At 42.4% G+C, this 27606-nt stretch overlaps 1 protein-coding gene across 1 annotated transcript in view; it reads left to right on the forward strand.

Moving 5' to 3' along the window:
• The window catches only part of LOC126199107 (myrosinase 1-like), a 79561-nt gene extending 53351 nt beyond the window's left edge, over window positions 1-26210 (forward strand). The window contains exons 8-11 of the mRNA XM_049935860.1: window positions 3669-3784; window positions 9140-9274; window positions 9362-9468; window positions 26084-26210. Coding sequence (XP_049791817.1) covers window positions 3669-3784; window positions 9140-9274; window positions 9362-9468; window positions 26084-26210 — 485 coding nt within the window. The remainder of the gene's footprint in view (window positions 1-3668; window positions 3785-9139; window positions 9275-9361; window positions 9469-26083) is intronic.
• The last annotated feature ends 1396 nt before the right edge of the window (window positions 26211-27606 follow it).

Below are 27606 nucleotides of genomic sequence, written 5' to 3' on the forward strand. Positions count from 1 at the left end.
GCCACGAGTTACTACTATAAACAGCTTCATTTGAAGCTACACGTTTCAATTTTGCATCATCTTCAGGCTTCTTACAGTCAGTTTATTTGTTGTGCTATGTGCCTTGACATTTAGCCAAAGTCTTCTTGTTGGTGAATAGTACCTTGTGTCCTTCTTGGCGTTTTCATCGGGAGCCAGCGTATTTCAGTCATGACATAGCTCTTCACTTCTTGCTGAAAGACACAGTGAGTAATCCATAAGGCGCCAATTTTATAGATGTGAAAGTAACTCTGTCGGTCTGTCACATTTTAACGTCAGAACCACTGAATCGAATTTGATGTAGTATGGAGGTAGGTAGTTTTAATCCAGACAAAGAACATATGCTTCTTAAAAAAATTAAATCGGTGGGCAGAGGTGATGAGAGTCGATAATAGTAAATGAAGGCATTGCGCAGGCGACAAGAGCTACGTCAGACTGGAAAGTATGAAATTGTATATCTCAGAAAGATCTACACAAGTCCGTGAGGGCATATGCTTAGCTTTTACGGCTCACGCATAACAATTTTTGTCCTTTGATTGCACTTGGCCCAAGCGATTTCTAAACACATCACAAAAATTGATTGTGGTAGCGTGCTGGTGTAGGCAAACACTTTTCTTCATATAGCAGATTACCTTCAAACGGCTGAACAAACTTTCATCAAATAGATGTCACGACTATTTTGATTAAACTAGGCTTCAAGTAAATAAAACATCTGCATTGAAATCGACGCATTCGTGCCGGTGTGCTGATGCCATTGACATATAAAGACTTATAACATCTGACTTAGTTCGTTGGGGCAACGGATGGGACGGGGCACATTGCGATCCGTGCTTCTGCGATATTTCCTCACCATAACAATACTACTACTACGCGAACGTATCCGGGAGTAAAAGCTAACTGAATATATAAGTAAACAGATGCTTTAACTAATCGATGGAGAACTTTCGGAAATGCTTTCACGTGGCACTCTGTTTACGTAGCAGTGTACACCTACGCTTTAAACACACCAACAGACCGAATTTTCTGACACAGTCCGTAGAAAAGAATATGTCAGTGTTCACACTTTTTCTCAACCATTTTTTAAATGAAATATTAAAACTCCCTACAACACAGCTACAAACAATCGAACATCTACAAAGTTTTCTGTAACAGAACTTCAGTGATAAAGATATAGCACATGTTTGGCAAAGTGCTGAACCAAACAAAGAAAATCTCCCTTACTCTGTAGCATTGAAGGGAGAGCTACAAAATTTGGCAACAAATGGACGAAAACATGGAAAAGTTTCCAGTAGAACGGTCCTGCCAAATATTAGAACTAGAGTGAGTTGTACTGCACATTTCCTATAACAACCAGCACTGTGGAGAGATCTTTCTAAAGAAATATCTTCTCAGCAAGATGACAGAAGATCGTTGAAACGGACTGGCATTGATGCATTTCCATCAAGGTATTGCATCAACGAAGAAAGCTGAAGGAGGGTATCTTCTATAGGAAACACAAGAGGAAACTTTATTTGCATCATATGTAATAATAATAATGTGATAAAATTATGACTGCGGTAAAATCATGTTTTTAACTTGAGTATCTCTCTCTCTCTCTCTCTCTCTCTCTCTCTGTGTGTGTGTGTGTGTGTGTGTGTGTGTGTGTGTGTGTGTGTGTGTGTGTGTGTGTTTTTGTTTGTTTGTTTGTTTGTGCGTCTTTATGTTAAAATTAGACTCGCCTTTAAGGACTTGTAATCCATGTGCTCCTCATCCCCTCGCAGAAAACATTCTGTATCCGCCCCTGTTTCGGGTACTGCATCATCTAATTCAAATAAGCGCAAGTCAGTGTACGGTCACATCTCTGCTATTACCTGGACTTCGTCCATGGCTAGAACAATACCGAGCGTTTCTATTCGGTTACATCACTGGTAACAATGTAATTATGTTGCCTTTACTTTCTTTTTCTGAAGTTAAAATAATCACTAATCCTTGAGAAAAGGGATCTTCCCTTGACCAGGCTAGTGAGTATCCACAAAAGATAGTGTTAAGCATCTGGTGACACAAATAAGATGTTTACCACTAACTGTTTCCCAGAGGAATCTGGGTCACCACGTTGGCGTTGGGCTGAGATTCTGTGCAGTTCCATGCAAATTGTTCCTATTTTGTTATTGATTATTTCATTCTAACTTCTTCTCTAGACTACCAAATATTTATATGAGAATTACCAAGCTGTAATTGTAAGGACAGACAGCTACGTTAAATACTACTGTACTTGCAACTGAATACGATGCAGTCGATCAGCGTAATTTTGAATTTCATTCCGTCAGCTGTCGACACAGAGAATATTTCCCAACTGCTGTATCTTGGCTTGCCTGACTCGTGAATTTCACCCCATGCTCAACTTGGTCAACCACCTTTTTCCTATTACTTTTCGTTCTTTTTGTGTTAACAGCACCATTACAAAGTGAAAAGCTCATCCACAGAATGATTTTCGCTTTTATAGAAGAATCATATTCAGCGGTCATGCTGCTGTAAATACGAGTAGATAATACTTTTTCAGTATGTAATAATGAGGAAGTATTATTGACAATTACATGTTCTAAAAATTACTTTCAGCCTTTCTGTACGTTTGTTAGGACCTTTTTGTTCCAAAATTACTTATTACATTGTACGATCTCAGGTGCCATGCGCATGATAACGGTGAATTGTTATCGCTCACAGAACGCGTACTGCTGTGTACTGATAACGGTATATAACGTTCAGCGAACATCTAAAATTCTTCGTACTGTGTTTTGCAGGTGTATATTGGAGGTATAATAATCACGATAAAAAAGGAATTTAAATACAACGAAAAATGGCAGAAATCGTTATACAAAAAAAGAAAGAAAAGAATTTTATTGAAAGCAATTTTAAAACAACGGCTCTCTTATTGCCTTTCACGAATTTGCACATCTGCTCAGAAAGACACAAAAGTGGTTTCTGTAGAAGCCTCAAAATAACAAACCTGCTACTTCGCTAAACTGAAACTCAATTTTATCCTCCTTTTTTCCGAAAATACTCTACCACATCAACCAAAGTCATTGACAAGTGGACGATAGCGCCATGAAAGTTTGTAGTAGCCTCTCCCTGTTCTATGTAACAGTATTAAAACGACTATACTTATGTCAGTCGGATGGCAATTTACTTTTTTCTATCCCAGTTATGCTGTACACGCTATTCTTACGCTACACTGTTATTAAAAAACTCTCATACACGTTGTTTGATTTATTAATACTTTCTTTCTGGATATATCCTCTCATTACTCAAGAATTCTCACTTTTCTAGAACGCAAAGTCCTTATCGTGTTTAAATTTTTCTGTCGGGTAGCTGTCACTGCTGTGCATCGGATTCACGTGGAAGAAAATAGCAACGAAACTAACAATCTCGTCCATCTCCGCATACAACCGTATTAGCTGGCGTAAGATACATTTATAATTCTGTTCAGACAATCAATTATAGTAGTAATATATGTTAGATATTATTGTTAGCTATAATAATTGTAGTTTAGATCACTGTTAGTTACATATCTGCTACTCTGAACTAATTCTGTACTTTGTTTTTCTCTCTTCATGTTACATTACAAAGTTGTGTGAATGTATTTGAAAGATCTCCGACGAATAACTATGTTGCAGGGTCGGCAGACTTTATCGGGCTGAACCACTACAACACGGAGTTCGTGACGTCAGGTGTGAGTGGCATATCCCCGTCTAAAAGCCGCGACTCCGGCATCGTCACTTCTCGAAACGAGGTGAGCTGCTGCAGTAGCCGGAGCCTGTGACAACAACGAGATAATAGTCGACAACACTAAATCAAAATATTTCGTCAGTTATAACACACAACCAGAAAAAAATGAGCAGACGTTTTAGGATGGGTGGATTGATGGGGATGACGGGGTCAAATTACGAGGTCATGGATCCCTCAATCCATCGTGCGTCAAGCACGGAATAGTTCCCAGAGAAGAAGGACGTAAAAGACTGATCCTAATGAACCCCACTGTATCCAAAAATCAAGAAGATCAAGAGACAGAAGCAAGAAGAGGTGTGAGCGGGACAAAAGGGCGAATGCGGGGAAGCTGCTCCGCCCAAAACGCAGCTGTAAGCCCCTGGGACATGGTGCGCGGCGGGGGACGCACCCACTGCATCCAACTGTGGCTTCCACGCCCTCCATTACCACAGAGAACACCAACTACACGTAGAAGCTGGCAAAATCTCAGGAAAGAGGACAACGACGACAAGACAGTAAACCAGCGACGGATGCACCCCCTCTAACGTTCCCTGTCGACTGCGGCGGTAACGTCAAGCAACTTTCCCCCGACAACTTCATCCAGTTGTGTTGGAGAGTGCGCTTAACTGGAAGGAATATTATTTATACGTATATTCTAGCATCACTTCGAATTTAAAACTGTTTATAGTGACTGTTTTTCTGTGGCGGAATTTAACAGAGATACAGTAAAATTTAACACTTTTAAACTTGTCTTTTGACAATACTCATAGCGCAGTATTACGAGATATAAATATGTATATATAAAACCTAAGAAGATATTTTGAACGCAATAAGGACACGAAAAAATACTCTTTTACTCGCTCCTGTGAACGGGAACGTGTTATGCAGATCTTGGTGCCTCTCGTGTCCATCTAGAAAAGATAACCTGAAGATGCCTAAATAAGGCGAAACGTGTCGTTGAAAAATAAAACACTAAAATTGCAACCAAGACTGTTTTTAACCAATAAATACTGCATTTTTTAAATGACAACGTAGTTAGTAATAGCCATGGAGGCAGTAGGTTTTCAACAGGCAAAAGTAAGTTAATATTTTTTGTTCCTCTGTTACAGCTAAATTAATTTCATTCTTGTCAGGTTATTGCTCTCAGAGTTCCTCTGCCTGAGCAGCATTACTCCTGTCTTCAAGCACGAGAAAAGGAAAGTAATGGTGACCCAGTTTTTAACAAAGAACTTTTTCTACTGTAGCAACGTACCGTTCAAAATTATACAGTACTGTACTACAAGTATCTGTATTTTAAGTAAGAAAAGTTTCTGTTCTTATAACTTGCATTCTCCTTCTCTTTCTTGGTGTACACCGCAGTCACACTAATCTTCAACTGAATACGCTTGACCGAATGATCGGCGTGCATTTTCTCTGTGTTAACGTTTGTCCACTGTCACCTGCAACAAGTGGAATGGCGTTACCCCGTGTACCGCCACTCAACGCTAGTTTTGTGTTACGGTTTGCAACAAAGTCATGTTTACGTGAATAAGACCTTGAAGACAGGAAGAGTGTAACCGAATAAAAAGTATAAGATGCTATTAAAAAAAGACGTACTGCTATTCATATCTTTGCAACGGGCAAAGGCAATCATGCAGGGTACTCTCCCCCTGTAGCTAAACAACACTTGTATCACGCATTTTTTTATTTTACTTCTGAACGAAAAGTTATTTGTGGTGGTCAAGATAAATGGGACACCGCATATGAACAGGGTTTAAAGAACGACGTATAAAAAATTTTGGAGCATTTTTTGGAGATAAAAACACTTTCATATGTGACGTAAATGTTACCAGTGCGCAGGGGTTTGTGAAGAATCTGATGCTAGTGATGTTCAGAGACGGTGTTCAAACTGCCGTGTGATGAATACTGCTTTAGACGCGTTGCCGAAAACGTCATCCTTTTACTTTAACTCTTTGAGCCCCAGTGTTTTCTGCGTGAAACGGCTAGTTTATTAACTTTTTAAGTACCAATTCCTTTCGCCTGAAACCACCGATGCTTTTGCATGACAGACACCTCTAGTGGTACACCGAGGAACTGCATTGCAGCAGCGTTCAAAGCAACGGTCGGTGCAGAGATCGTAACATAAATTTCAGTATGTACTATTCCTTTTATTAGTATAATCGAAATGAAGCCACTGGGACAGTGTGTAGTTTCCATACAAAATTTATTAAATTTTAGGCCCATTTTTGCTTCTTATTTAGGACTATAATTTGTTCTAGACTTTCGAGTTCATGGAGGTTTCGAGATATGGGAGTTTTTCTAGGAAAAATGCGACTTTGCTTTCGAACATATCACATGAAATGATGAGTGGTAGAAAACTGTATGTCTCAGAGGTTCCAATGCGAAACCACCCCCTTAAAACAACTGATTGTTTACCTTTTGCCAGTTTAATCTTATATGCCTCGCTTACTATGATCATAAAGATTAGTTTAGTGAAAAAACTAATGTTTTATTCCGGCTGCTACCACTTCCAAGACAATTGATTGTTTACTTTTAGTTAATTCAGTCTTCTATTTGCTGTTTGCAATGGTAATAAAGAATAATTATGTGACAAATTTTAAAATTACATATTTAATACTGATGGTGCCATATTTCCCATGCGATGCTCGACAAGAAATAATAAAACACAGCTGAACAGGAACAAGTATTTATTACGAGGACGATAGAGTGATTTAAAAACAAAGGAAAACTCTTCTCAATTAAAAAAAATAAATAAAACTTCTGAGACACTAAAAGACATCTAGCTGGAACTCACTGTGAGTTAACGTAGTGGAACGTGAAGAGTACACCTCTGATAATCCTTAAAGACGAACGTTGGACGTTCGTCGTGGTTGGCCAACAGGTACATCTCGTGATATCACTGGAAAGTCGTAGGTCCCGGTGCGATGGGTTTCGACCTGGCTCTGTGCTGATGGGCTACTAAGAGCTGTCACACAAATCGGCCCAGAGCTCCGGTGAAGCGAAATGCCGATGTATTGGCTTGCGCTGCTCTATATAGCCGGGGCGCGGAGGAATTCGTGCCGATGCAGTTCCGTTGACGTGACACGGTTGAGGAAATAGGTCCCTGGTACGGAGGACCTCTTGTGGCGCTTGTCCTGCTGCCTGTCGTCCTTGCAGTGATCCACGCAGTTCGGGGAGGCAACGCCTTGTACATATGCAAACCCGTGACGCTTCAGTGACTGAGGGGTCGCCGATCCCTTTCGGCGAACAGCGGGCACATGGCAGGTGTAACTCAAAGGGCTAATGCGTAATTGACATCTGTTTGCTAATGATTGTCTAACAAGCAAAAAACAACCAGCTGTTTCACGAATAACAGTTGCAGCTTCAGCCAAATCGGCAACCAGCTCTTCTGGAGGGGTTATCAGAGTCTTATACAGCAAACACCTCTCTGCCCCAGCTGTGCAGTACCGTTAATGGACGACGTTTTCAGTAATACCTCTGAAGCAATACTCATCACAAGGCACTTTGAATGCTGTCTCACTAACGCCAAAGCCTTTAAGGATCCCTAGCTGAGAAACGGTGCACGTGTGACATGTTTGCCATATAAAAAAGAGTTTTGTTCTTAAGTACTCTATATAATCTAAAATTTTGTAAATTTTGTCTGTTTACACCATATATTAAAGTGCCACGCATTCTGTCTATATATGAACGGATTTTATTTTTCACTTATTCACGATAGGATTTTAGTAGCAGAACGATTGGTGCAATAGGTTGAAAAAATTTCCAATGAGGAGTTTCTAAATGGTCTTAATAAAACCTGTACAAGGCCCATAACACCAGTCACCTAAAATGAAAGTTCGAAGCATTGCATAAAATGAAAAAAAAGGTGACTGGACCAGACGATCTACCTCCAGACCTGTGGAAGTTAAAGCACTGCGATTCAGTTGAATGGCTGACAGGTTTCTTCAACAAAATTACTGAAGAGGGAAGGATTGCAGCTGACTGGACATGAACTACTACAGTTCCAGTTTGGAGACAGAAGCGTATGCCAGCTGAATGCAGCAACAGTCGTCCAATGCACCGCCCATAACGTACAATGAAGGTCTTTGAACGCATCATCGGTAAAAGGATGCTACAGATTATCAGTCCATGTGGATTCGTGAAGGACTGTGGGGCGACAGACGCTATCCATATTGCTCGCCAGCTTATTGAAGAACACCGTGCGAAGTCAATGCATCTACACTTTGCTTCCCTTGACCTCGAAAAATCCTTTGACCGAGAGCCACACGAATTTCTTCGGCTTGCCTTGTGGGAGCACGGAGTACCTGAAGAATTAGTAGAATGGGTCAGACGTCTCTACTATGACCCGAAGAGCAGGACACAGTTTCCGGTCTATGGGGCGATTTTCCAGTTTCTGTCCGAGTGCATCAGGGATATGCTCTCTCGCCTCTGCTCTTCACCGCAGTGATGGGTTCAGTCACCGGGGATATGCAGACGGCCGCACCCTGCACGTTACGATACGCTAGCGACGTGCTACTGGCCTCTGAAGGTACCACTGACATGCAGTGTCCAGCCCCGGAACTATCGTCTTGCGGAAGTAGGTCTACGACTCAACATAAAGAAAACGATGTATCTCACTGCAGATCGTGAGCTGGATACCATCAGAATCAATGGTGCTGGCCTCTCGACAACTACCAGGCTCTACAGCTGCAGCTGATGGACACGTCAGTGCAGAAATCTCTTCCCGCGTGTGCAGCACGTGCCTCAAGTGGCTTTCTGTGACTGGAGCACTCTGTGGTCGGAAGATTCTAGACAGGCTCAAGTCGAAAGCACATCGATCTGTAGTTTGTCCAGCTGCACTGGGCGGTGCTGAATGCTGGCTTTCAACAAAAGAAGATTTGCTGTCGTGGAAACAGAGATGCTCAGACAGGGATCTGGATTACCACAACAAGATCATGTCACAAATGAGCACATTCTTAAGTTACACGGAATAGCACCAATAGCAGACAAGATGAGAAAAAGCAGTCATGTTCTTACATCGGAGGCATCGATGATTGCGAAGACTGGTCTTAGTTTGAGAGTAAGTGGTAAAAGGCCAGTACGACGACTTGGGCAGTGATGGCTTGATGCCCTACATGCAAGATAGCACCCTGATCAGACCCAAGATCAGATAAAATGGTGACAGAGGCAAAACATCGGACCCCGGCAGTATGTAGGACAAATGCTAAGGAAGGAGAACACACACACACAAAATGGAGAGAGAACTAGGGACACATTGTGAGCGTATGAATTACGCTGAAAGAAAAATGAATGATTCCAGTGTTCACATCAGTCACTCACAAGCCTTAAAAAGACAGGAAAATGGGGAAATTATACATAAAACATTTTCTTTTTCTTTCAGGCATCGCCCTCTGGATTCCGAAGATTGTTGAACTGGATTGCTAATGAATACCCTGGGTACCCGATAATTGTAACTGAGAATGGTTGGAAGGATTCAGGAGGACGTAACGACACCGACAGGATCAATTACTACATCGTATGTAACACTCACTGCCCTGATCCGTAGTCCAACTTAAGATCTGCCATCCTCAAACTCATATTAGTTGCTTTTTTCACTTTACAGGGTTTCTTGGGAGCTCTCCTGGAAGCTGTGAACACGGACGAAGTTCCAGTGATCGGCTACACAACGTGGTCTCTCATGGACAACCTGGAATGGAATTTGGGATTCACGTGAGTAATGCTTGTACTTACACATACTGAATGTCTCTGTCCATCATACACTTCATCTAGTAAACTTACCATGGCCTGTTGCTACTGTGTTGCATCTCCTTCAAAACAGTCCCCGTCTAACACACCGACTCCAACGGTGTTTCCACTTTTGGAAACATGCCTGGAATTTTTTTTCCTAAAGTGTGTTAAGGACGCTCTCCGTATTTGCCTGGATGTCCTCAATCGAGTCAAATCGCTTCCCTTTCAGTGAAAATCTCAGTTTAGGAAACAGGCAGAAGTTCGCAGGGGCCAAATCAGTGGAATATGGCGGTTGTGGATGCACATGAATTTTCAATTTGGTCAAAAATTCAACGATGGAGAAGGCACGATGAGCCAGAGCATTGTCATGGTGTAGCACACAACTCCTGTCTTTCCACAATGTAGGCCTTTTCTTCCACACCTTTTCGTGCAAACGCTCAAAGACACATTGGTAGTATTCCTAGTTAATTGTCTGTCTTCCAGGAGTAAATTCATGATCCACAATAGCGGATGAATCGAAAAAAATCACCAACATAGTCTTCACCTTCAATCGACTTTGCCGTGCTTTTTTCGGTCGTGGTGAACCCAGAGCCTTCCACGCTGAGGACTGCACTATGGTTTTAGAATCATACACCTACGATTCGTCACCTGCATTTACCCTACTTAACAAATCTGGGTCATTTTTAGTCCGATTAATCAATTCTTGGCACACTTCAAGTCTGTATTGTCTCTGGTCACTTGACAACACTTTTGGCATGAATTTTGCAGGCACTCGACACATGTTCAGATCTTCAGTTAAAATTGACTGAACTGCATAGAAACTTAAATTAAGTTCATAAGCCATCTCCCTAATTGTAAGTCTACTGTCAGAGTGCGCTAAGTCGTGAACTTTCACAACATTTTCATTCGTTTTTGAGATGGAAAGACGGCCGGACCGTGGTTCATCTTCAGATACTGTATTTAGAATTCCAATATATAGTAAGTACCAGCAAGAGTAAATCGTCGTAGGAAACGCAGTTACAACAGGTAAAATAAAATTTCACGAAATACACGTCCGGATGTTAAGTCCCATAGTGCTCAGAGCCAAGTGCAATAATATCGTGGTCAGATAAAAAGTAAATGCCTTTATCCTCGTGGATAAAGCATGTAGAACATCCTCAGGTATTCGTGCATTCTCCTTTAGGTATACAGGGTGCTACAAAAAGGTACGGCCAAACTTTCAGGAAACATTCCTTACACACAAATAAATAAAAGATGTTATGTGGACATGTGTCCGGAAACGCTTAATTTCCATGTTAGATCTCATTTTAGTTTCGTCCACCTACGCTCAATGGAGCACGTAATCATGATTTCATACAGGATACGCTAGCTGTGCTACTAGAACATGTGCCTTTACAAGTACGACACAACATGTGGTTCATGCGCGATGGAGCTCCTGCACATTTCAGTCGAAGTGTTCGTACGCCTCTCAACAACAGATTCGGTGAGCGATGGATTGGTAGAGGCGGACCAATTCCATAGCCTCCACGCTCTCCTGACCCCAACCCTCTTGACTTTCATTTATGGGAGCATTTGAAAGCTCTTGTCTACGCAACCCCGGTACCAAATGTAGAGACTCTTCGTGATCGTATTGTGGACGGCTGTGATACAATACGCCATTCTCCAGGGCTGCATCAGCGCATCAGGGATTCCATGCGACGGAGGGTGGATTCATGTATCCTCGCTAACGGAGGACATTTTGAACATTTCCTGTAACAAAGTGTTTGAAGTCACGGTGGTACGTTCTGTTGCTGTGTGTTTCCATTCCATGATTAATGTGATTTGAAGAGAAGTAATAAAATGAGCTCTAACATGGAAATTAAGCGTTTCCGGACACATGTCCACAAACATATTTTCTTTCTTTGTGTGTGAGGAATGTTTCCTGAAAGTTTGGCCGTACCTTTTTGTAACACCCTGTATAAGACAATCAGATAGTCACACATGTGCCCTCTTTGGGATAAAACAAGGAGAACATAATCAGGTATACATGTTTGTATCCTTCTGCCCGCAAAAAGTGCAGAACACAGTCAAATGTACGAGCATGTATTTTGCTAACGTAGACATTTATTTTGTACTTAAGATTCATTGAAGTAAGTTAAAATTACCACGACATAATCACCCATATTTAAATTTTCTGCTCGTACTTATTTGCGTGAATTAGATTGTGACAACTGAGTGTACTAAAGCATTCAAAGGCAAAAAACAACCTGCCGAGCGTTTTCGATAACGTCTTTAAACTCTTGTGGAAGGCTGTTGCTTTTGTGCGTTACAGAGTCTTTTAAACGACGGTTAAGGATGTGCTCACAACATAAGGATCGTCCCTCTACATTACATTCATTGAATGTAGGCGACTCATATAAATGTGACCTCTGGTTGGTTGGTTTGGGGGAGGGAACTAAGCAGCGAGGCCATCGGTTCCATCGGATTAGACAAGGACGGGGAAGGAAGGCGGCCGTGTCCTTTCAGAGGAACCCTCCCGGCATTTGCTTGAAGCGATTTAGGAAAATCGTGGAAGACCTAAATCAGGATGGCCGGACACGCGTTTGAACCGTCGTCCTCCCGAATGCGAGTCCAGTGTGCTAACCATTGCGCTACCTCGCTCTGTCATTGTTATATTAGCAAAAGATGGTGCATGCGACTTCTGCGCCAAGTTATGAATATTTCCCTTAGGCATGCGCAAAAATTTTTTGTTGTAGGCTGGATGTGATAGTTGGCTTGTTCTAGTGAGGACCGAACTCACTACTGTATGTATCTGAAAGTTTTTTCTTTATTTTGACGTACTTTCTAGGGTCTTTAGATGATCACTGGAGGCTCTTTTACCACTTCCATTCTAGCAGAAATCTAATCTAGACCTAGTTCAGATGAGTTTATGCACAACGTGCAACGTGGAACAAAATAGCTTTGTACGCGGTTATTGGCACTAATTTCAAAACCACTGACAGGTGTTTACAAGTGTCAGATTTCAAACAGACATCTGGTACAGAAAATTCGTTATTCCGGAATCTGTACCTAGATTTGCTATTACCGCATAGACGTATTATAGAGGCTGTTCAAAGACACTGGAATAATTTGTAGTATGTAGCAGGAAATGATAATAGCGTCGTTACAGTTTAGATATAACTTTCTCGTCGTAAAATTTTAAGCTACAAACCCTAATGGTTTGGAGATGACAAGGTTTCTTATGAGAAAGAGGTAACCAAAAACTGTAATGATGTCCATCTAGATCTACAAAATATGAACCTGCTGCAAAGAGTGTCAACTAATACTTAACGTTAAGTTATGGACTTTACGAAATGTAAAATACGATTAGACCTTTGCCAAAGCGATTGAGTCTCAACAATTAGTTGGAATGCAATGTAGAGCAATCGCATGGACGCAGCCTTAGGTGAAACAAGCAGTTGTCTTTGGAAGCCGAGGTTTATCTGTGGAAGAAATTACTCTTCTAGCGTCTGTATAGCATTATTCATAAGTACCTCCGGGTTTTCACAAAACTAGAGATATAAAGAAAAAGACGTATATCGGTGGGTATGGAATCTCTCCAAGTTCCGATTCGTAGCACACGCTATGGCATAGTTTCACTTGGGGGAAGGGTGTCAGAACGTGTAAACAAATTACACGAGTCGGACAAAAATGGGAACACTGTGAGAAACGCGTGCTTGAACATAAATGCAGACCTGTAGGTTTCACTGTTGTATTTTATAGCGAACGGCCCCTGTGGAATGTCCTGCACACGTTGCAAGTGTCAGTCGCTTCAGAAAACAAATGTTCTGTGTAGTTGTGAGTGCATTATGTCGGACGTGGAAAAATTCCTGGTGCTCGCATGGTGAGTGCTTCAGTAATCAGACTAACCGAAGTGTTCGGTGTTTCAAGACGCACCGTATTGTAGGTTTATACCGCATACAGGGAAAGCGGAAAAAGTCACAACGCGGACGAAAATGTATGTTTAGTGATCGTGAGAGACGGTCATTGAAGAGTATTGTGATACAAAATGAAAGGTCATTTTGATACAAAATAAGAAGACGACAGCTGCATAAGTCACTGTAGAAATGAATGTCGCTACCGCGAGAAGTCTGTGAGCACCAAAACAACACGAAGGGAGCTCCGCAGGGAATTGGAAGGCGAGATGGAATTCCAAAACCACTTATGAGTGAGGGAGACGACAGTTATAGGAAAACTTGGTGCCGAAGCCATAAAAGCTGGACTATGGAGCAATGGAAGAAAGTCATTTGGTAGGTTGAGTCTTGTTTCACAACTTCTGGCCGAGGTTACATCTCATGAGTGAAACATGGCTGGGGATCGGTGATAATTTGGGCCCCGCGATCACGCGGCAACATCATATTACTGTCGACAATTATGCGACCATTTTGGCAGATCGGGTCCAACCTGTGGTGCAACGTTTTCCAGTGCAGATGTGTTCCAAGACGACAGGGGCCCCTCATTCCACAGCTCGCATCACCCAGGACTGGTTTTGTGAGAATGAAGTTTCACACCTCCATAGCTCTCCACAGTCACCAGATCTCTGTGTTACTGAGCCTTTCTGGTCTACTGTGGAGAGAAAGGGCGCGACCGCTATCCATCTACATCATCGTTCCACTATTCTGCAGAAAGAATAAGGGGAAAATAAGCTGGGCCCTCGACGCGGGTTGTTCGTGCAGCACTGTTGATCGTAGTGCTGCGGTGGTGTAATGGTTAGCATATGAAGATAGTAACTGTTCTCGAAAGAACAGATACCATTGACGACCGTTCAGCTTCTCTAGAACAAATGATAATTAATTGAAACCCTCAGCTGCCGACAGGTGTTAATACACCTCGATGGTGACAGCTGGAAATGTGGGCCCCGACAGCGACTCGAACCCGGGATCTCCTGCTTACATAGCAGACGCTCTGTTCATCTGAGTCAGCGAGGACACAGATGAACAGCGCGACTGCAGTGACTTATCCCTTGCACGTTTCCCGTGAGACCCACATTCCCAACTGTCCACAATCTACATACGTAATGTTCCTAATAAAGCACGAGATCCCGGTTTCGAGTCCCGGTTGGGGCATACATTTGCAGCTGTCCCCATCTAGGTATATCAACAACACCTGTCGGCAGCTGAGGGTTTCAATTAATTATCATTTGTTAGCATTTCTGCCTAGTAAGTAAGAAGACCTGGGTTCGAGTCCTGGCTGTGGCACAAATTTTAATTCCTGTCTTCTGCTTCCATCACTATCGCAGGTACAAGATTCTTTGGAAAATCTACAGGACCTATATTTCCCAATTCCGAGAAGATGGGAAGCTGTTCTAAATGCCATAGGGTTTTCCTGCACCCTATCAGACTGGTAATTTGTTGTGTTTCTGATGTTTCCGAATTTTTGTAAATCCCCGTAACTGCAATCTAATGAATAGATTCTAAATGAATGCAGCTGTCTCGTGTCCCCGGGCGGTTCCTGTCAGTGACGTCAATGGACTACACGCACTTGCTGCCGTTTCTGACGTCACCAACAGTGCCCATACTGACTACTTGTAATGTGAGTCAAAAGCTTAGGCACGTGTCAGTGGCATCTTTCCATTTTCTGTATTGTTTACCCAGTCGTCTTCTGAAATCTCTGAGGTAATTATGAATAACCCAATGAACAACCCAGGAGAGTGAGATTCACATAGGTAAGGCATATCAGAGCGTGCGCGAAGAATGGAAATAGGAACGGCCACAGAACTGTTTGTCTAGCATGAGAGCCTAACAGAAATGGAGACAGATCGCAGAAGAACAATATAGAAAATCAATAGTGAACATCATCTTCCTAAAAGTTGTCAGTATTTGATAGAAGTAGACACGTTTGCACCAAACGTTCCTTCATTCTACACTGAGGTGATAAGATATAGGATAACGATGTGCACATATACTGATGGCGGTAGTATCGCATACACAAGGTATAAAAGGGCGGAGATTTGCACTCAGGTGATTAATGCGAAAAGGTTTCCGACGTGATTTTTGCTGCACGACTGGAGCTAGATGCATGGGACATTCCATTTCTGAATTCGTAAGGGAATTCAGTATCCCTAAATCCACAGCTACAAGAGTGTGCCGAGAATGCTAAGTTTCGGGTTTTACCTCTCACCGCGGACCACGCAGTGGGCGACGGCAATCCCATAACGACCGAGAGCATCGGTGTTTGCGTGGAGTTGTCAGTGCTAACAGACAAGCAACACTGCATGAAATAATCGCAGAAATGAATGTGGGGCGTGCGACGAACGTATACGATAGGACAGTGCGACGAAATGGGGTTTTAATTGGCTATGGCAGCAGACGACCGACGCGGGTGCCTTTGCTAACAGCACGACATCGCCTGTAGTGACTTCTTCTAGCCTCGTGACCATATCGGTCGAATCCTGGACGACCGGAAAACCGTGGACTAGTCAGATGAGTCCAGATTACAGTTGGTAAGAGCTGATGGTAGGGTTGGACTGCGGCATAAGCCCCAAGAAGCCATAGGTGCAAGTTGTCAGCGAGGCACTGTGCAAGCTGGTGATGGCTCCATAATGGTGTGGAAAGGACTACGTTCTCCGATCCAACTGAATCTATCATTAACTGAAAACGTGTAGGTTCAGCTACTTGGAGACTCCCCCCCCCCCCCCCCCCATGAACCATGGACCTTGCCGTTGGTGGGGAGGCTTGCGTGTCTCAACAATACAGATAGCCGTACCGTAGGTGCAACCACAACGGAGGGGTATCTGTTGAGAGGCCACACAAACGTGTGGTTCCTGAAGAGGGGCAGCAGCCTTTTCAGTAGTTGTAGGGGCAACAGTCCGGATGATTGACTGATCTGGCCCTGTAACACTAACCAAAACGGCCTTGCCGTTGTGGTACTGAAAGCAAGGGAAAACTACAGCCGTAATTTTTCCAGAGGGCATGCAGCTTTACTGTATGATTAAATGATGATGGCGTCCCCTTGGGTAAAATATTCTGGAGGTAAAATAGTCCCCCATTCGGATCTCCGGGCGGGGACTACTCAAGAGGACGTCGTTATTAGGAGAAAGAAAACTGGCGTTCTACGAATCGGAGCGTGGTATGTCAGATCCCTTAATCGAGCAAGTAGGTTAGAAAATTTAAAAAGGGAAATGGATAGGTTAAAGTTAGATATAGTGGGAATTAGTGAAGTTCGGTGGCAGGAGGAACAAGACTTTCGCTCAGGTGAACACAAAATACAAAATCAAATAGGGGTAATGCAGGAGTAGGTTTAATAATAAATAAAAGAAATAGGAGTGCGGGTAAGCTACTACAAACATCATAGTGAACGCATTATTGTGTCCAAGATAGACGCGAAGCCCACGCCTACTACAGTAGTACAAGTTTATATGCCAACTAGCTCTGCAAATGATGAAGAAATTGATGAAATGTATGATGAGATAAAAGAAATTATTCAGGTAGTGAAGGGAGACGAAAATTTAATAGTCATGGGTGACTGGAATTCGACAGTAGGAAAAGGAAGAGAAGGAAACGTAGTAGGTGAATATGGATTGGGGCTAAGAAATGAAAGAGGAAGCCGCCTGGTAGAATTTTGCACAGAGCATAACTTAATCATAGCTAACACTTGGTTCAAGAATCATGAAAGAAGGTTGTATACATGGAAGAACGCTGGAGATACTAGAAGTGTTTCAGATAGATTATATAATGGTAAGACAGAGATTTAGGAACCAGATTTTAAATTGTAAGACATTTCCAGGGGCAGATGTGGACTCTGGCCGCAATCTATTGGTTATGAACTGTAGATTAAAAATGAAGAAACTGCAAAAAGATAGGAATTTAAGGAGATGGGACCTGAATAAAATGACTAAACCAAAGGTTATAGAGAGTTTCAGGGAGCGCATAAGGGAACAATTGACAGGAATGGGGAAAAGAAATTCAGTAGAAGAAGAATGGGTAGCTTTGAGGAATGAAATAGTGAAGGCAGCAGAGGATCAAGTAGGTAAAAAGACGAGGGGTAGTATAAATCCTTGGGTAACAGAAGAGATACTGAATTTAATTGATGAAAGGAGAAAATACAAAAATGCAGTAAGTGAAGCAGGCAACAAGGAATACAAACGTCTCAAAAATGAGATCGACAGGAAGTGCAAAATGGCTAAGCAGGGATGGCTAGAGGACAAATGTAAGGATGTAGAGGCTTATCTCACGAGGGGTAAGATAGATAATGCCTACAGGAAAATTAAAGAGACCTTTGGAGAAAAGAGAACCACTTGCATGAATATCAAGAGCTCAGATGGAAACCCAGTTCTAAGCAAAGAAGGGAAAGCAGAAAGGTGGAAGGAGTATATAGAGGGTCTATACAGGGGCGATGTTCTTGAGGACAATATTATTGAAATGGAAGAGGAGGTAGATGAAGATGAAATGGGAGATATGATACTGCGTGAAGAGTTTGGCAGAGCAATGAAAGACCGAAGTCAAAACAAGGCCCCGTGAGTAGACAACATTCCATTAGAACTACTGACAGCCTTCGGAGAGCCAGTCCTGACAAAACTTTACCATCTGGTGAGCAAGATGTATGAGACAGGCGAAATTCCCTCATACTTCAAGAAGAATATAATAATTCCAATCCCAAAGAAAGCAGGTGTTGACAGATGTGAAAATTACCGAACTATAAGTTTAATAAGTCACAGCTCCAAAATACTAACGCGAATTCTTTACAGACAAATGGAAAAACTGGTCGAAGTTGACCTCGGGGAAGAAATGTTGGAACACGTGAGGCCATACTGACCCTACGACTTATCTTAGAAAATAGATTAAGGAAAGGCAAACCTACGTTTCTAGCATTTGTAGACTTAAAGCTTTTGACAATGTTGACTGGAATACTCTCTTTCAAATTCTGAAGATGGCAGGGGTAAAATAGAGGGAGCGAAAGGCTATTTACAATTTGTACAGAAACCAGATGGCAGTTATAAGAGTCGAGGGGCATGAAAGGGAAGCAGTGGTTGGGAAAGGAGTGAGACAGGGTTGTAGCCTCTCCCTGATGCTATTCAATCTGTATATTCAGCAAGCAGTAAAGGAAACAAAAGAAAAGTTCGGAGTAGGTATTAAAATCCATGGAGAAGAAATAAAAACTTTGAGGTTCGCCGACGACATTGTAATTCTGTCAGAGACAGCAAAGGACTTGGAAGAGCAGTTGAACGGATTGGATAGTGTCTTGAAAGGAGGATATAAGATGAACATCAGCAAAAGCAAAACCAGGATAATGGAATGTAGTCTAATTAAGTTGGGTGATGCTGAGGGAATTAGATTAGGAAACGAGACATTTAAAGTAGAAAAGGAGTTTTGCTATTTGGGGAGCAAAGTAACTGTTGATGGTCGAAGTAGAGAGGATATAAAATGTAGACTGGCAATGGCAAGGAAAACGTTTCTGAAGAAGAGAAATTTGTTAACATCGAGTGTTGATTTAAATGTCAGGAAGTCGCTTCTGAAAGTATTTGTATGGAGTGTAGCCATGTATGGAAGTGAAACATGGACGATTAATAGTTTAGACAAGAAGAGAATAGAAGCTTTCGAAATGTGGTGCTACAGAAGAATGCTGAAGATTATATGGGTAGATCACATAACTAATGAGGTATTGAAATGAATTGGGGAGAAGAGGAGTTTGTGGCACTACTTGACTAGAAGAAGGAATCGGTTGGTAGGACATGTTCTGAGGCATCAAGGGATCACCAATTTAGTACTGGAGGGCAGCGTAGAGGGTAAAAATCGTAGAGGGAGACCAAGAGATGAATACACTAAGAAGATTCAGAAGGATGTAGGCTGCAGTAGACACTGGGAGATGAAGCAGCTTGCACAGGATACAGTAGCATGGAGAGCTGCATCAAACCAGTCTCAGGACTGAAGACCACAACAAGAACATCAACAACTTGGAGACCACTAGTAGCCAGTCATTCACGGATGTCATTTTCCCAAACAACGATGGAATTTTTAGGGATGACAAAGCGCGATGTCACTGGTATGAAGAACCTGGACTATTCGAGTGAATGATTTGGTTACCCAGATCCCACAGAACATTTATGGGACATAATTGAGAAGTCAGTTAGTGCATAAAAACCTACACCGGTAATACTTTCGCTGGTACGGAGAGCTATAGAGGTGGTAGCATGGCTCAATATTTTTGTAGGCGACTTCCAAAGGCTTTTGAGTCCATGTCACGTGGAGTTGGTGCGCTAAACTGGGATAATGAGATCCGACACGATATTAGGACTTTCGTCACAGTATGAGAGACGTCTCCGTTTCTGCAGCTTTGTTATGTGCTTCAATTTTCTTAGATACTGTCTGAAAATCGTGGTCTAGCCGTTAACATCAGTGAAAATACAGTCTAGATCGCGATGGTTATTTTATTAACTTGACCAGTTTCGCCCCATTCTTTGGCCATGTTCAGATAGCACTATGAAAGATAGAGAACTCCTAATTACCTAAAGAAGCCAGTGACTTAAAATGAAGTAATTTATGCATATTAAAATCGAAGGGCCGCTATCCACCAGCTGAAGTTGACGTTGCGGAGAAGTCAGTTGACCTCAGTCGCTGAAACTGCCACTGTTGGGATTGCGTTATACAGAGTGATTTTTTCTACCGTGTACAAATTATAGGGATTGATCGATGAGAGGATACGGAACAAAAAAGGTCTAATAAACTTCATGTCCGAAAATGCATTGTTTCCATGCTAGAGACCATTTATTCAGCCATACTGTATTAGAGATACTGCGGTCTAATACGGGCCGTACCATGCAGCCACAGTTACGATATGCACGGTTTCCTCCTGGAGGTTGTACTGTTCGTCAAGCGTCATACCCCAGCGCCCTCTCCTGCCATAGTAATTCGCAATATTGTGTCCGACTCACTTCTCTAGATAACTCAGCTTGTAGTGGATGTGATACGGCGTTGTACACAATAATTACGTTTTCGAATCGAGAGCTTGTCGACGTGGTGTTTCCTTACGGAAAGGCAAATGGCAACGGGCGGCCGGCAGCAAGGTTATATCAGAAGACATGCCCCGTCGACAATAACCACAGCATTCAATCTTTGCAATAGTGTTTCGCCGTTTGTCTGAGACAGGGTCGTTTCAGGAAGCAGGAAATCATGAAAGACGTACACGAAATGTTCGTACACCAAACTTTGAGGAAAATGTGATTAACACTGTGGAAGGCGACCGCCGTGGCAGTACCAGGCAGCTGGCCCGCCAGTACAGTGTAAGCCAGACGACCGTGTGGAACATTCTCCATGACAATTGTTACTACCCTTATCTCTTATAGCGTGGGCTGGGATTATTAGCAACAGACCTTCCACATCGGGAGTAGTTTTGTCACTGTTTTTTTTTTTTTTTTTTTTTTTTTTTCAGCAGGCAACCACGATTCCGGGATTTGTGTCTTCCATCCTATTCACAGAAAAGCCCACCTTTACGCGGAGTGGTATCTTCAAGTTTCATATCAACCATCTATGGGATAGTATGCAGGACTCCCACGGTATGGTGACAGCGAATCATCAGCATCGGTGCAGCCGGAATGTGAGGACCGGGATAATTGGCGACCGCAGTTTGGGACCAGTCCTCCTTCCGCGTCGCCTAACGGGTCAGAAATATCGGCTTTTCTTGCGGGTGGCTTTGCCTCCCCTGCTGGAAGAAGTGCCACTAACGCCCGGACGCATCCCAATCGTGTCTTCCTTGGTGGACGGATCGGACGGGGAAGGGGCTCTAGTTGCATGGCCTGCTCGTTCACCGGATCTCAACCCGTGCCATTTCTCGATAGGGGACCGTCTCAAAAGTATCTTGTACGGAGAGCTCAATCCATATCTGCCTTTGACACTATTCGGATGCAACCTGGACGATGTGAAAGTGTGAGACAGAACATGCTACGGTGCGTACACGCATCAGTTCAGGCACAAGGAACCATTTTCAACAAACACTGTAACTGTGACTGCGTGGTACAGTGTATACTAGACCGCAGTCTCTGTAACAATGAATGATTCAATAAATGGTCTCTAGCATGGAAATCATTTCCGGACATACGTTTTTTAGATCTTTTTTGTTCCGTATCCTTTCATCGATCAATCCCTATAGTTTGTACACGGTGGTAAAAATTACTCTGTATAAATCTGTGGCGGGCGTTTTTGTACTGTATGACGTCAACGTCAGCTGTCCATCTGGTAGAAATAATTCATTTAATTAGACGAACATATTCATAGGAGCGGGTATTTAATCAGTAGGGTATGTGTATAGAATAAACAAATCGCCAGATTTTATAGGCTGACGTAATTTCTCGACAAATACGGGCTATAGGTTTCAAAGTATATATCTTTCTTTAGCAAAATGTACTGTGTTAAACAGTAAGACCAATATTCCAGTTTTATTATATGAGCAGACGCAATTTTTAATCATATTCCACCACAAATAACAGTTTATTGGCTTCCAAGTACTATTGTTCTCTTGTAAAACAGGTCTGTATTACGAGTATGACTAGCTTTTTGCTGGCAACTCATAGTAAAGATTGTACTGTGGCCACTTCAAGACACCAACCTGCTTATCTTTGACAGTTGCGATCGACCTCAGTCGTTATGGATACACATCTTTGATACTTGTTGACCATCTTACTACGACGTTCCATGTCAATGGCGTCCGTAGATAGGAAGTTCAGGGCAGAAGAATGCTCCAATGTTCTACTAAATTTCGTGTTATTCAGAACACAGTGTAATTAGTGCATAATTAACATGGATGATAATTGTTTTATATAAATCCATTTGTTGATTCTATACGCACCATCCCGATCTAGACAGTTTTTTCACTAACTTTATACAGTTTACAAGATCGCTGTTTTCCAAAAATATTACTAATCGTTAACGTTGCTGCATCTGGATTTAGAAAATAATGTAAACCAGTTCTAAAACTGCCATCTACATATCAATCAACTCCCCACATACTGATCCTGAAAAGTTCATGAGGATAAAATAATAGTAATAATGTTGTTGTTGTGGTCTTCAGTCCTGAGACTGGTTTGATGCAGCTCTCCATGCTACTCTATCCTGTGCAAGCTTCTTCATCTCCCAGTACCTACTGCAACCTACATCCTTCTGAATCTGCTTAGTGTATTCATCTCTTGGTCTCCCTCTACGATTTTTACCCTCCACGCTGCCCTCCAATGCTAAATTTGTGATCCCTTGATGCCTCAAAACATGTCCTACCAACCGATCCCTTCTTCTAGTCAAGTTGTGCCACAAACTTCTCTTCTCCCCAATCCTATTCAATACCTCCTCATTAGTTACGTGATCTACCCACCTTATCTTCAGCATTCTTCTGTAGCACCACATTTCGAAAGCTTCTATTCTCTTCTTATCCAAACTAGTTATCGTCCATGTCTCACTTCCATACATGGCTACACTCCATACAAATACTTTCAGAAACGACTTACTGACACCTAAATCTATACTCGATGTTAACAAATTTCTCTTCTTGAGAAACGCTTTCCTTGCCATTGCCAGTCTACATTTTATATCCTCTCTACTTCGACCATCATCGGTTATTTTACTCCCTAAATAGCAAAACTCCTTTACTACTTTCAGTGACTCATTTCCTAATTTAATTTCCTCAGCATCACCCGACTTAAGTTGACTACATTCCATTATCCTCGTTTTGCTTTTGTTGATGTTCATCTTATATCCTCCTTTCAAGACACTGTCCATTCCGTTCAACTGCTCTTCCAAGTCCTTTGCTGTCTCTGACAGAATTACAATGTCATCGGCGAACCTCAAAGTTTTTACTTCTTCTCCATGAATTTTAATACCTACTCCGAATTTTTCTTTTGTTTCCTTTACTGCTTGCTCAATATACAGATTGAATAACATCGGGGAGAGGCTACAACCCTGTCTCACTCCTTTCCCAACCACTGCTTCCCTTTCATGCCCCTCGACTCTTATAACTGCCATCTGGTTTCTGTATAAATTGTAAAGAGCCTTTCGCTCCCTGTATTTTACCCCTGCCACCTTCAGAATTTGAAAGAGCGTATTCCAGTCAACATTGTCAAAAGCTTTCTCTAAGTCTACAAATGCTAGAAACGTAGGTTTGCCTTTTCTTAATCTTTGTTCCAAGATAAGTCGTAAGGTCAGTATTGCCTCACGTGTTCCGACATTTCTACGGAATCCAAACTGATCCTCCCCGAGGTCGGCTTCTACCAGTTTTTCCATTCGTCTGTAAAGAATTCGCGTTAGTATTTTGCAGCTGTGACTTATTAAACTGATAGTTCGGTGATTTTCACATCTGTCAACACCTGCTTTCTTTGGGATTGGAATTATTATATTCTTCTTGAAGTCTGAGGGTATTTCGCCTGTCTCATACATCGTGCTCACCAGATGGTAGAGTTTTGTCATGAATGGCTCTCCCGAGGCCATCAGTAGTTCTAATGGAATGTTGTCTACTCCCGGGGCCTTGTTTCGACTCAGGTCTTTCAGTGCTCTGTCAAACTCTTCACGCAGTATCTTATCTCCCATTTCGTCATCATCTACATCCTCTTCCATTTCCATAATATTGTCCTCAAGAACATCGCCCCTGTATAGACCCTCTATATACTCCTTCCACCTTTCTGCTTTCCCTTCTTTGCTTAGAACTGGGTTTCCATCTGAGCTCTTGATATTCATGCAAGTGGTTCTCTTTTCTCCAAAGGTCTCTTTAATTTTCCTGTAGGCAGTATCTATCTTACCCCTCGTGAGATAAGCATCTACATCCTTACATTTGTCCTCTAGCCATCCCTGCTTAGCCATTTTGCACTTCCTGTCGATCTCATTTTTGAGACGTTTGTATTCCTTGTTGCCTGCTTCACTTACTGCATTTTTGTATTTTCACCTTTCATCAATTAAATTCAGTATCTCTTCTGTTACCCAAGGATTTATACTACCCCTCGTCTTTTTACCTACTTGATCCTCTGCTGCCTTCACTATTTCATTCCTCAAAGCTACCCATTCTTCTTCTACTGAATTTCTTTTCCCCATTCCTGTCAATTGTTCCCTTATGCTCTCTCTGAAACTCTCTATAACCTTTGGTTTAGTCATTTTATCCAGGTCCCATCTCCTTAAATTCCTATCTTTTTGCCGTTTCTTCATTTTTAATCTACAGTTCATAACCAATAGATTGCGGTCAGAGTCGACATCTGCCCCTGGAAATGTCTTACAATTTAAAATCTGGTTCCTAAATCTCTGTCTTACCATTATATAATCTATCTGAAACACTTCTAGTATCTCCAACGTTCTTCCATGTATACAACCGTCTTTCATGATTCTTGAACCAAGTGTTAGCTATGATTAAGTTATGCTCTGTGCAAAATTCTACCAGGCGGCTTCCTCTTTCATTTCTTAGCCCAATCCATATTCACTTACTACGTTTCCTTCTCTTTCTTTTCCTACTGACGAATTCCAGTCACCCATGACTATTAAATTTTCGTCTCCCTTCACTACCTGAATAATTTCTTTTATCTCGTCATACATTTCATCTATTTCTTCATCATCTGCAGAGCTAGTTGGCATATAAACTTGTACTACTGTAGTAGGCATGGGCTTTGTGTCTATCTTGGCCACAATAATGCGTTCACTATGCTGTTTGTAGTAGCTAACCCGCACTCCTATTTTTTTATTCATTATTAAACCTACTCCTGCATTACCCCTATTTGATTTTGTATTTATAACCCTGTAATCACCTGACCAAAAGTCTTGTTCCTCCTGCCACCGAACTTCACTAATTCCCACTATATCTAACTTTAACCTATCCATTTCCCTTTTCAAATTTTCTAACCTACCTGTCCGATTAAGTGATCTGACATTCCACGCTCCGATCCGTAGAACGCCGGTTTTCTTTCTCCTGATAACGACGTCCTCTTGAGTAGTCCCCGCCCGGAGATCCGAATGGGGGACTATTTTACCTCCGGAATATTTTACCCAAGAGGACGCCATCATCATTTAATCATACAGTAGAGCTGCATATCCTCGGGAAAAATTACGGCTGTAGTTTCCCCTTGCTTTCAGCCGTTCGCAGTACCAGCACAGCAAGGCCGTTTTGGTTAATGTTACAAGGCCAGATCAGTCAATCATCCAGACTGTTGCCCCTGCAACTACTGAAAAGGCTGCTGCCCCTCTTCAGGAACCACATGTTTGTCTGGCCTCTCAACAGATACCCCTCCGTTGTGGTTGCACCTACGGTACGGCCATCTGTATCGCTGAGGCACGCAAGCCTCCCCACCAACGGCAAGGTCCATGGTTCATGGGGGGATAGTAATAATAGACATAAAAATTAAGACACAGACAGTGATGATATGAAGGATCATCTACCAGTGCTCCACCCATAAATAGAATACAGCGAAATATTAACATATGGTGTAATAAAAAGCATTCTTTTCCGGTTGATTACGATAATTTTGATGTATGTTGACAGGCTTAATGTGTATGTGATTTATTTTTGAATAATGTGTGTGTGTGTGTGTGTGTGTGTGTGTGTGTGTGTGTGTGTGTGTGTGTGTGTGTGTGTGTGTGGCGTATTGCAAACGCGTGTGGCGTAATACGGTAATATTTTTACACAGGGTAAAGTTCGGAGTGTACGAGGTGGATTTCAGCAGTCCAAACAGAACGAGAACGCCCAAGGACTCGGCTGCCTTTATAGCAGAAGTCTACGGAACCAGACAGCTTCCAGAGCAGTACTTTTGGTAGAAAGTTTCCATGTGCTGGTATAAGTCTCAAATGAGTTGTAAGCGAAATTTGACTACTGAAACACTGAGGTATTTTTTTTTTAAATAAAAGCTGCAAAAATGAACCAGTTTACAAGAAATACAAAGATTTTATTTCTACCCTTTCATTATAACTCTTCGATCATTGTCCCGTAGATGTGTATACTGACATAACTGATACTCGAGAATGTACTGTCCACAAAACAAAACAGTTCGCTTTTCTTGATACGCTCATGTACCTTCGGTTGCGTTCAGTGCTCACCAGTTGTAACACAACACACATTGGCTACAGCGGCAGCACCACATGTAGCACAGTTTTACCACTGTACATGTTCCCTTCTCATTTTAACGATTTCACTTACACATCTTTTTAATTTCCTGTGATTGCTTAGAATCGCCGTATATCGTTTTACACAGCATGTACATTTTATCCCTTTTATCTGTCTGAAAGGCTGTGTAGAGCGTCGAATGATTAGGGCGATTAAGTTTGTTAAAAAAACGGCTCTGAGCACTATGGGACTTAACTGCTGAGGTCATCAGTCCCCTAGAACTTAGAACTACTTAAACCTAACTAACCTAGGGACAACACACACATCCATGCCCGAGGCAGGATTCGAACGTGCGACCGTAGCGGTCACATGGTTCCAGACTGAAGCGCCTAGAACCGCTCGGCCACTCCGGCCTGCTAAGTTTGTTAAAGATAGAAGTTTTACAATAATGAAGTTAGTTAAAATGTGAAGGAATATTGGGAACCAGAAGACGTATGTGTGTTACATTCTGTTGTGCCGCGCAGCAGTAGGGTGAGTGGGTCGCGGAACGCCGAGTTCAGCAACACGAAGGGAACACTGTGTTACCAGCCAACAAAAGACGTGACAAGAAGCCGTTCGTCACACGCCACGGTGTCAACATCGAGGGTGGTAATCGGATCAGTGACGCCAGCCGATGAACACCAGGATGTTCCACCGATCTACTGGAGAGGAAGAACTGTTGAAGATGAGTGCCAGAAAGCCATATTTAAGGTTCGGCAGCCAGCTCGCCGTCATCGACCGTCATGAGGCGTTGGAGTCACGCAGAGCTTGTCTCACGCAGAGCTTGTCTACCAGTTCAGAGTACTCACAGCCATCGTAACAGTCACTGTCGTAATGCGGCTCAATGCCTAGGAGGCGCCACAATGATGCTGCCACTGTAGTCATCAGCGTCACTAGAATGAGATTTTCACTCTGCAGCGGAGTCATATCAGTGTCACTATCTACATCTACATCTACATCCGTACTCTTTAAGCCACCTGACGGTGTGTGGCGGAGGCTGCCCGGAGTACCTCTATCGGTTCTCCCTTCTATTCCAGTCTCGTATTGTTCGTGGAACGAAAGATTGTCGGT

The sequence above is a fragment of the Schistocerca nitens genome, chromosome 8 (assembly GCF_023898315.1).
Source record: "Schistocerca nitens isolate TAMUIC-IGC-003100 chromosome 8, iqSchNite1.1, whole genome shotgun sequence".
Classification (NCBI taxonomy): domain Eukaryota; kingdom Metazoa; phylum Arthropoda; class Insecta; order Orthoptera; family Acrididae; genus Schistocerca; species Schistocerca nitens.